The sequence below is a fragment of the Gekko japonicus genome, unplaced genomic scaffold, assembly GCF_001447785.1.
Source record: "Gekko japonicus isolate JY-2015 unplaced genomic scaffold, Gekko_japonicus_V1.1 scaffold824, whole genome shotgun sequence".
Classification (NCBI taxonomy): Eukaryota; Metazoa; Chordata; class Lepidosauria; order Squamata; family Gekkonidae; genus Gekko; species Gekko japonicus.
In genome coordinates, this window is record NW_015171528.1 from 293,451 (window position 1) to 304,730 (window position 11,280).

Sequence of the window (11,280 nt, forward strand, 5' to 3'; positions counted from 1 at the left end):
TTCGAGACACGTAGGCCGAGTTCAGACTGGCAGTTTGCCCCAATATAGGCACATTTCAGAAATGTTTCACAAACGGATTAAAGGGGCCGTTCACACAGGCACATCTGTCTGGCGTTCCCCAGCCATACTCAACCCATCTTGTAACGCTTCCCTCCCGCGTTTAAAAGATACCAGGTGAAAGTGGTATTAAACCCTGGAAAGTGCAATTATCCCGTGCCCATCCTGCACCAATAAAGTGTGAATGCCAAAAGCTGCGTTTTTCTTGGGCGCAGATTACCAAAAAGAAAGCCACGCCTTACAGCCATGCCTCCGCCAGGGGCGGGCCAACAGTGTGAATGCTCCCTTGTGCCTTTTCCCCAGTATGCTTCCGTATCAGTGGGTGCAGTGTGACCGAGAAAATCCAGGTCTTTTTTTGCCACGACTCCCTCCTGCTTCAAACTGCCAGTCTGAACTCAGCCGTATAGTGATCAGCTCATAGTTTATTAGTGATTTCAGTTTAACTCTAAGACAACTCAAGGAGGGCAGGGGCCCTGCTTATATGCATGCAAAACACCCCCCCACACACACACACTCACTCCCTGTGATAGGCTATTTACAGTACAACTCCTAATCTATAGGTTCCTTCCAGGATCCTGGCTACCCATTGTTCTGGTGACTCCAGCTTCATCAGTTTCCTGGTACTGTCCTGGCTCAGTACATAGTACATAATTTTTCATCATCTGCCTTTATCACAATTTGTTTTTAATTCTCAACATCTCTTGCATCTTGAAAAAATAAAATACATACTAGAATTCTTTGGCCGTAGACCCTGATTATCAGTGTTTGAACAAAGCAGGCCTGAGAATTTACTTTACCGTTTCAGCAAAGTTCTTACTATTAACATTCTTAGAAAGATAATGGTGAACCATTGGATGCTTGCACAGAAATAAATTTTACTTAGTGAAGAACAGATTGTTGGTTTGCAACATTTCTATGCAAAAGTTAATTCTAAGATCAGACATGCTTATACTATATATTTCGCAAGATGAATTAACTGATTTTGATAGTTATGTGAATTTCATGTAACCACACCCCAAACACCCTTGAATCTCTCAAATGAAGGTTGTAGTTAAACTGTTTAATGTTTTGGTGAGAATCTCAGAAATTGTATTCTATCTTTTTATATTATGATAAGCTAGGATAAGGGATGATATCTTTCTGTCTGTTTCTGATTTCATTTACATATACAGGTTTTTTGTGTCATTGTGATTCTTTTATATTTAATCATTTCAGGAGTGGTTAGACTGATTTTAAATATAAAAAATAAAAATATTAAAAGATAACGAGTGATCTTTGGTTGGGATACAAAGTTTCTACTTCACAACTGGAATAAACAAACTTCTGAATTCTCTGCAGTCAGAGTTGCCCTAGTGGTCTTCATATTTGTTTCCCAAATTTTGGACCATTTATCGGCATCTCAATATAGCCCCTAGTTCAGTATCTAATTCATTGCGCTGTAACAGGCAAAGAGACTCTTCATTTCCATGTGCCTATTTTAAAGGGAATTCTTCCGCCACTGATGGGATAATAAGTTTGTTATACTTTCATGATAGAAATTAAGTGCATTTCTAATGTCCTCTAAATCCTTATCAGAGAGGGAAGAGGGTCAGTTTTGTCCCCTTCCCCCTTCTCAATGCAGCCTCCCCAAACCATAGGGGTATTAGCTTACATGAGTACCATGATGTCAGAAATCAGCTTTCCTGAAGTCAGAAGGTATGGCTGTGGGGTGGGGGGGATGCAGCAAAAATCCGTATCCACCAGCACCTTCTCCCAACAGATCAGTGGATAAAATCCACTGGACTCCCTCATTTAATGCACTATGCCATCGGATAACGCTTTGTAGATAAGAACAATTTGCACCATAACATCTAGGTTATTTCTTTAGAACATTTTCAGGTATAACTAGTTGGACAAACAAGTTCAGCATTTTAAGTCAGCAGGACTTTGATGAAGAAACGAAACAGCCATCAGAGGTATATTACAGAAAAATGTGGAGTATTTGAAGCTGAAACAGAACTGATATAATTATATTTACTACAGCATTCGCCTGTTGAGCTATACAGTACAACTATGGCATTAGGTCATTTGAAGACTGTAGCTGTACAGCCTAATCAATGTCTTTTTACTCAGGTGCTCAATAGATATAAGAATGCTTTTGGGTTGCAGCTTAGACTATTATTTTTTCTTCCAGACCTTTGTTATGAAATGGTGAAGGTACCTCAGTCCAGGACTAGGAATATAGGATCCCAGGAAATTCCACAAACAGAGAGAAAGAGGCTCTTTTATCATGCCAAGACAGAGAAGCAGAAGAATGACTTAAAGGATTCTCAATCTGTTTCAACTCTGAAAGGCTGTTCTGGTAAGAAGCGTTGGTATATTGAAACAAACAACTACAGAGAAGATTTCCCTGATAGTGTTTTTTTGAAATTATTATTAGCAATTGAATAATGCTATAGCTTTTTACCATTATACCAATATATGTATCAGATACTCTGAATACTTATCAGAGAGGTAGAAGTAAGTCTCTAGCCCCTTTGCTTGCAGAGATATGCCTTTATATCTTCACAACGAAAGATGATAGAGGCTTTCTTTAAAAAAAATTAAAGCTAAAAATTCACAGAACCAGATACACATATTGGTATAACAGTATAGAGATATAACATTATCCAACTGGCATTTTTTAGAAAAAACCACCCCACTGACAGATGGTGGAAATGGCTGGGTGTGTGTGGCTGTTGTGTGGGTGGGACCCCCAAAAATCCAGATTTTCCCATCCAAAAGGCAGAGACTCAGGCCTTGCTGCAACCTTTCCCAGAACTTGAGAGCAAAGCAGGTTTGGGAGAGATTAGAGAAAAGCTAGGGAAACCCCAGAAGGTGCAGGAATCCAACACAATGCTGTGAGAAGTATGAAAAAGCTACTTCCCAACAGCACTGAACTCATGTGGAAAAACCCTACATCACAGAAACTGGGTTTCCCATTTGGAGAACTGTTGGCATGCCAATGAATGAGATTTCACAATTAGCAAACAGTGAAGTTCAGGCAGAGTAATACATCCTAAAAACAGTGCAGCATAAAATGGAAAGAAGTGGGGAAAGTTACTTTAAAAATGTCACAGGAAATTAAATTAAAAACATATTACCAAAATAGAACGAAACATTGGAATTTACCTGAAGGTTTCTTCTCTTCAGTGGGGCGAAGTCATCCATACTGGGTTAGGTCACGACTCCTCTCGCTCCTGGCAGGGCTATGCAAATTTGTGTAGACTGTATTGGCTCAGAGTGAGGCTCACCCTCCAGTCTTAGTATAGCCCAGCTCCATAACAGATTTTACATCCGACTTGATTTTATTCTGTTTTATTTTATTTTGGGAGGGTTGTGGATGACTTCGCCCCACCAAAGAGAAGAAACCTTCAGGTAAGTTCCAATGTTTCGTTCTCCTTCAGTGGGGGAAGTAATCCAAACTGGTTATATGCCCAAGCCACAACCTGGGTGGGATCCTCATTCTTATTTTTATCTGTTCTATCACTATGCTGCACACCTTTCTACCAGATGAAACCTCTGTTGATTTTAACTGGTCCCACCTATAGTGTCTCACACAGGTATAAAAGGTGGACCAAGATGCGACTCTAATGATTTCTTCCACTAGAACACTGGTGGAAAAGGTCACTATGTTACTGCAGATCTGGTGTAGTGGGCCGTAACATCCTTTGGAGGTCCTAGGCCTTGCATTTCATATGTCTCTCAGATACATGGCTTGAGACCTTTTTACCTAAAGTCTAGTTTGTGCCAGACTGTCTCGTTGGGACAAAAAGATGGTAGTATCAACTCTTGGTTAACGTGATAAGGGAAAAAAACTTTTGGCACAAAGGAAGGATCCCTCCTGAGTACCACCGAGATCCTGTGAAATATACACAATTCCGTCCCAGCCAATAAAGCCCCTCATTCAGAAATCCTTCTGCAAGAAAAAAGAAGTCTTTTGAAAAGGAGACTTTAGATTCTGATGATTTGAAAGGATCAAATGGAGGATTGCTCAAGGCTTGTAACACTTTTAGACAGGTTCCAACTGTATGGTTCCTTTCAGGGAAGCTTAAATTGCCTATGAGAAGAAAAATTAGGCAGCCTTATGCAGTCCCACATAGAGGCCAGTGCTGCAACCTGTCTCTTAAGGTGTCTGGTCTTAGAACCTGATTCCAAACCTTGGTGTAGAAAGGGAATGATGTCTTCGTAAGTTTCAGTGGATTCAGCTCTTTCGTACTGGAGAACCCATCACTTGGCAATCTCCACGGTGGAGACACTGACATCTTCACTAGCTTTGAGACCCAAAAACTACTGTGCCAGAAAGGAGATAAGAAAATCACCTCTGTTGTCTCCTTTGACACTTTGTTCAGGCCTCAGCTGATCAATGTGGTCAGAGGAAAAGTGTGCAGCAGACCACTGCATCAACAAGAAGTGTGTATGCCCTTGCCCTCTGCCCTGGAATCACAAAAAATGATTAGAAGCCTGGCAACTTGGTTATAGTTTGATGTTGCAAAAAGGATCCATGATAGGGCTCCTGAAACAAAGTGTGATTTTGCTAGAAGATCTTTTTGTGTAGACTCAATTCTCCTGGATCTAACTCCTTCCTTCTCAGCCAGTTGGCTTGGCAGTTTGCAAGACCGTAAAGGTGTTCCGCTTTTATACCTACCATTCCCCCCCCCCGCCCAAACAAACAGGATTTTGGACTCATGGAAGAGCACCATCAATCTGGTGCCTCCTTGCCAATTGCTGTGCGCCTTGGCCATAGTATTGACTGTATGCCCTAGCACATACTTATTCCTCAATAGGATTTGGAAAGCACACAGTGCTAGTCTGACTGCCACAAGTTCCAGTCAGTCCATACTGTTCATATCTTCCAATGGGCTCCATCTGCCTTGGACAATCTGATCCTTGTATTGTGTTCCTCGGCCACTGCTGCTGGTGGCCATAACTGCCATCAGGTAAGGAGGCTGGAGGAAACTGACTCCTCTTGTGAGATTTGGTCGTGAAGACCACTAGTTTAGTGACTTCTTTGTGTGTGTGTGTGTGGGGGGATCAGTATCTTGACATCAGTGCTCCCTTTTGTGTGTGTCCTTCTGACAAGGGAGAAGAGTCCATTGTAAAGGCCTGAATCCTCAGGCAGGAGAGGCTTGCTACAATGGTCTTCCTCTTCTGTCTAAGACCGGCCATGGGGTCCTGTCTCAAGGCCCTTCCATCTTCCATACTTACAGGGTAAGAGACCCCAAGAGACCAGCTCTTCATTCAGACCCTGTAGAGCTCTGCTGGATTTTTCCATTACAGTTGGGGGCCGGATGCAGAAACAACCCGAAGCCTCGGGTCTGGCAGCACCGACAGAGGCCCGCGCCCGTCTCCAATGCCTGAATCCTCAGGTGGGAGAGACCTGCCACAACAGTCTCTCACTGAGGGCAGTCTGTGGCATTGTAGATATTTCTGCCATTGGCCAGGCTCTGGTGCCCGGGACCTCAGGCGGGAGAGGCTTGTCTTAAAGGTCTCTTTTTTCTTCTTTTAAGACCAATGATGGGGCCTTTCTTCAAGGCTTTTCCATCTTCCATATAAGGCAAGAGCCTCCAAGAAAGCAGAGCTAGGCTCAAGCGTCCTGCTGGAGAGGCAGGGCTATTGAAACTGGAGGGTCAGCATCACTCAGAGCCAATACAGTCTACACAAATTTGCATAGCCCTGCCTGGAGCAAAAGGTGGCGTGACCTAACCAGTTTGGATGACTTCCCCCACTGAAGGAGAAAGTACTCTTCTTGCAGAATTCCTTTTTACTACATCTCTATTCCCTTTATGAAAATGCCCTCCTGAACAGTGCTGTTTTACAAATTCTGGAGAATAACAGAAGTGAGGGAGGCTACAGCCTTTCTACAGGGGTTGCCTCAGCAAAGTATGCTGTGAAGGTCACTATGTGGTATGTTTGGACTGGCCACATTTTCTTCCCTATGTGTCTACATGTTAGAACTGTATGAGGAATTTCACATTACTCTTTTTAACCCGTTTTGAAGCCGTTTTTGATCTGTCATGGAGTAAACCAGTATAGGGCTGCCATTTCACACATGGCTTTCCCCTTCCGGTAAAGAGCTGGATCTGAAGCAGTTTGCCATTTCAGACTGCACCGCTTTTTCCTTGCCGTTTTTCGCCCGCGCGGGCGATCTCCACCTTTTTTTTAAACGTTTGCTTTATAGCGCTATAGCACTATAACAAAACACTCCAGGCATTCCAATGGCATTGATATACTGCTGTTCCGTTATAGTGTTATAGCACTATAAAGCGAACGTTAAAAAAATAGCCGGAGATCTCCCGCGCGGGTGAAAAACGGCGGGGAAAAAGCGCATTGGAACCGGGAGAGGAAACTGAAGACTACTTGAAAGCGGTTGACAGGTAAAACGCTTCAGCCCCATTTCCTAAATGGGACAGAAGCATTTGTGTCTGAAATTACAAATATATTCTGGAAGGGAACCAGTTCTAAAACGGTTCTGTCTGAAATGACAGACCAGAAACCGTTTGGGAACCGTTCCTCTTCCGGATTGTATTGTCTGTCTGAAATTCCTCTATGTGTTTGCAGGTCAGGATTTGAACCCCCAACTCCAGAAACCACAGGAATGTGGCATGCTGTATTGTGTTTGTTCCTTCCCTAGTTGTATGGATGGGTGGGGCCAGGTCTGTTGGCACTGTCATGTGTTGACTGGTAGTTGACATAGAAGCACTGTTGTCTCTCTGTGATTGGTGGGTGTTGGCCCTGTTCTGTGGGTTCCACTGACGTGTGCTACATTCTTAGCTCCTTGTGAGTTTGTATCTTTTTCACATTAGTGTGCCCTGCTGAATAGTACATAAGCATCATAACAACCTCAACAGTACACTAGCATCACAGGACATAATAGTGGGCTATCAAACAACTGAATTTCCTGAATTCAGGTATCCAACACTGACAGTAGCAAACATAACAACGTTTGAGTCCAGTGGCACCTTTAAGACCAACAAAGTTTTATTCTGGGTATAAGCTTTTGTGTGCATGCACACTTCTTCAGATACATTGAAACAGAAGTCACCAACCATTTCATATAGGTAGCAGTGTATCTGAAGAGGTGTGTGTGCACTCAAAAGCTTATACCCAGAATAAAACTTTGTTGGTCTGAAAGGTACTACTGGACTCAAACTTTGTTCTGCTCTTCAGAGCAACACAGCTACCCACCTGAATGTAGTGAACGTAATCACAGTAAGGAACTTGTGTTCCTCCAAAATCCCTATAATCAAGGAACAGATTAATGAAGTTTGCCAAATTTCAAAGTTGTCAAAATTAAATGAAATAATCAAGCTGAGAAATGGACTACAGCAAAACCCAAAATGTATGAAATGCTGAAAGCTTTTCATTAACTTTTAAAGAATGGTATGTGGATCAGATATGGATGCATATAGTTATTTTTCATTAATCAAATTTACTAGTATGTCATGTGGTATCTTTTTAACTGATAATAAATTGGTTGATCTCTGAACAAATTATGAAAGCAAAAAACCCAGGCCACCCAAGGCAGGGGTCTCCAGCTACTAGAATGATTCCTCACATATGCAGAAAAATACTCCTACTAATTAAGGAAGGAAGGAAGGAAGGAAGGAAGGAAGGAAGGAAGGAAGGAAGGAAGGAAGGAAGGAAGGAGGGGGGCCCCCTCAGAAACTGACTTGTTGAAGATTGAAAGTGCTCGGGTAGTGACAGAATGTTGAGAGCAGAGCAGAGAAAAGGAGGGAGGGGAATTAGCATGTTCAGGCCCCTCTTACAGAATACTGGAGAAGAAGATAATAAATGAACAGGATTTATAGGCCACCTCCCCAAAGAATTAGTCAAGACAGCTTATGAAGTAAAAACAAATAATACAAGCTTAACATAAACTGGTAAAAACCATCAGTAAAACCCACTATGAAATTTATTGATAGAATCCCCATGAAAAATGGATCAACTCACGGCAAGCCTTCTCGCCGATTTCCTCGCAGGTGGATCACGCTTAAATTTTTCATTTTTTGGAGGCTCTGCTTCGGTAGAGCTGAAATTAAAAAAAAAAAAGAATCCCCATGAAAAAGTTGTGAAATAGCAGTGGTCATAAAAGCAGCAGTATGTAGGCTATAAAACTATCAGCTAAAAAACTGTAAGATAAATTTTCAATTAAAAGCCTAGGTAAAGAAACATTTTGGCCTGGTGCCAAAGTGACAGGGTAGGCACCAGGCAAATGGGCATTCCAACAGCCAGGTACCATAACTGAAACAGCCCTGTCCCTGGTTTCTACCTCCCCTCACTGCTTGCAGGTGGGGCCATAGAGAGCAGATCTTGTGAGGCAGATCGTAACTGGGGGGATAGACAGTATGGGAGGAAGTGGCACTTCTTCAAGGACCCTGGCCTCAAGCCATTTAAGGCCTTCAAGGTTAAGAACCAGCACTCTAAATTGGGCCTGGAAACAGATGGGCAGCTAGTACAGATCCTTCAGCACATCTTTCAGTGATACTGTATCTGCCACACTTTGAAGTTGATTTCTGGGGTGAGATGGAATTCCTAAATAGTCATGTTCTTACTACTGTTCTAGCAATATTGTTCCTTTATAAGTAGTAAAATTTACTATTTTTCTGTGTCTTTTACTGTGTTTTTTCTTGTTAATTTATTATATTTTAAAATATAAAATTACCATTATTTGAATTAATTTTAAATATAGTTTTGTGGTTATAGACTTTGCTGTTTGTATCAGCTCCTAGTCCGTTCTTATTTTCAGCATTATAGTTTAAAAGTTAGTTAAATAAAAATATAGTTAACTAAAAATATGGGGAAGAAAAAAACATGAGGCAGTACTTGTTTTGCCAGGGAACTGTTTTGACTATTTTAACAGGACTGCATTTACCTTGTGATAACCACCCAAAGGGTGTAACCTTGCCTGTTCTTCCATTTTTATTTACTGGGAACAGATGATGAATCAGGACACAAGACTCCAGTCCCTTCTAGCACTTTTCTTGCCCATAATTCTGAGGCTCTGCTAAAGTACCTGAAAAAGCGGGCTGTTTGTGGCCCCATATCTAAAGACCAGGTACTTCTCACTATCAGCACAATACATCATGCCTGCAAAGCTGACCATGTCACTGCCAACATGGCATACAACATGAAAATCAAAGATGCCTGGGGGCCTACCCAGCTCCAGAAAGACCAGCCCAAGAAGACTCTGGCTCCCAAAAGCCTGAAGTTGCAAGACATGGATCCATCCACTCAGCTGAAACAACTGAAGGCTGCAGGTGACACTCTTGGTATCAACAGGATTTCCACCCCCTATGAAATCAAAACACTGCAGCTCAACTTAAAGAACTCCCTACTTGGGGAAAATGTGTAGTCCTTCATGCCTGCTCCTTCTATTACACATTCCAAGTCATGCAGTAACTTGGCAGGAGAGACAAAGTCACATTCTGGCCATGCCAGGATACCATCTCCACCAGTAGGTGGGCAGCCACTCATTGGGTTCTTTACAAGCACCAGTGAATCCCTCAAAGTACCACATATGAAGATTGCCCAACCTGATGTTGAAGCAGTCTCACAACGAAAAAAATCTGTCTATGCCTACGTACCAAACCCATATCGACTTAATGCTGGATTCAGGCTGTTGGCACCACAGCAAATGAAACAGTATGAAGAAGCTAAGGTATTTGAGTATCAAGCCAACCAGACAAAAGTTATAGCAGACAGACAAAAAGAGTGCAAACTTGCCTGGTTAAGGAAAATTAGAGGTCTTCCAATAGATGGCTTCACCAAGGAGGGCAAAACTGCTGCCCCTGAACTTGGACAGAATGTTTTCATCTGAATTCAACTCTTCAAAGGCACCTGCTATTTCTTTCAAACAAACACAAAGGGAAAAAGCTGATACTAGGGGGGTTCAGGGCTGTTTGAATCTTTGCCTTCAGTTGCCTCTTTCTTTCAGGAGACTGTGACAAATTATACCCAATTATTCATACACTGGTATAGCTGATAAGGTAGGTGCTTTCCTACAGTTAGGGAGGTTGCTTCCTTCCCCAAACAAATGTGTGTAAGTTTAAAATTACTCCTGGTCACTTGCAAAAGGCTTCTTTTAAAAAATTTTATTTATAGTTTTAAGTTGTCACACAAAAGATACGCTTACATTAAATCATAATCAAGAGAGTCTTATGTTTCAATAATTTTTTGGATCCACTTATACAGTCTTGACCAAAGTTTTACATGAGTTTCTTTATCTTTCCCTTGAAGTATTCTGGATAATCTGTCCATTTCAGGCATATACAATAGTTTCTGAACTGGTTCTTCCTTTGATGGGATTCTGTCCAATTTCCAGTGCTTTGCAAGCAAGATTCTGGCCGTTGTTAAAACATATATTATCATACATAAATCAAATTTATTATATCCATCTGGTACAATATTCAATAAAAAATCTCTCGTTCAAGAGGCACTTTAATGTCTATTATTTCTTGAATTATCCTTTGAATTTCTAAGTAGTACTTATGAATTTTCCAACACTTCCACCACATATGAAAATATGTCCCCACGTTTTTCTTACATTTCCAACAATTGTTCAGTAAATCTGGGTAGCATTTAGCTAATCTATCCGGGGACCAATGCCATCTATGGGACATTTTGTATATATTTTCTTTATATGCTGTAACCCTAGTGAGCTTTACCATTTTCCATTTTTTTGCCCAGTTATATAAAGCTATGGTATGTCCAATATCCTGCGCCCAGGTTACCATTGTTTTCACTGCTTTATCATACGTATATTCATCTATCAATGAAACATATAGTTTTTTTAATCAGTTTTTTATCAGTACCCAACCATATCTTATCAAAATATGTTAATTTCTTGTAAAAGCCAACTTGATTATCCTTAAGGAACCTAGAGTTTAACTGTAACTTTCCCCACCATGTAAATTTCAGGTTTTGTCTTGTTAATACAATGTCACTTGAAAGACTTTAACTCCAATTCCAGCCTTCCTGTTGTGTGTAAGCCCCATTCAAAACATAATTGCTCAGAACCCAGCGTATACAGAATCACAACCTTTGGACTGCAATGTATAATACAATGTATCATCCAGCAGCTACATTAAATCTTTTTAGGTCTGTCATTGTTGCTCACCTGTAGCTTGTTCATTTTGACTTCACTTCACAAAAATAGCGGTCTCAGTGCAGTTATTTTTTTTTGCCCTGAAAACTGTTTAATAT

The 11,280-nt window shown here is 41.3% G+C and overlaps 1 protein-coding gene across 1 annotated transcript in view; it reads left to right on the forward strand.

Moving 5' to 3' along the window:
• LOC107117406 (F-box/WD repeat-containing protein 10-like) overlaps positions 1-9,895 on the forward strand; it is a 44,623-nt gene extending 34,728 nt beyond the window's left edge. The window contains 1 exon segment of the mRNA XM_015419518.1: positions 9,015-9,895. Coding sequence (XP_015275004.1) covers positions 9,015-9,895 — 881 coding nt within the window.
• The last annotated feature ends 1,385 nt before the right edge of the window (positions 9,896-11,280 follow it).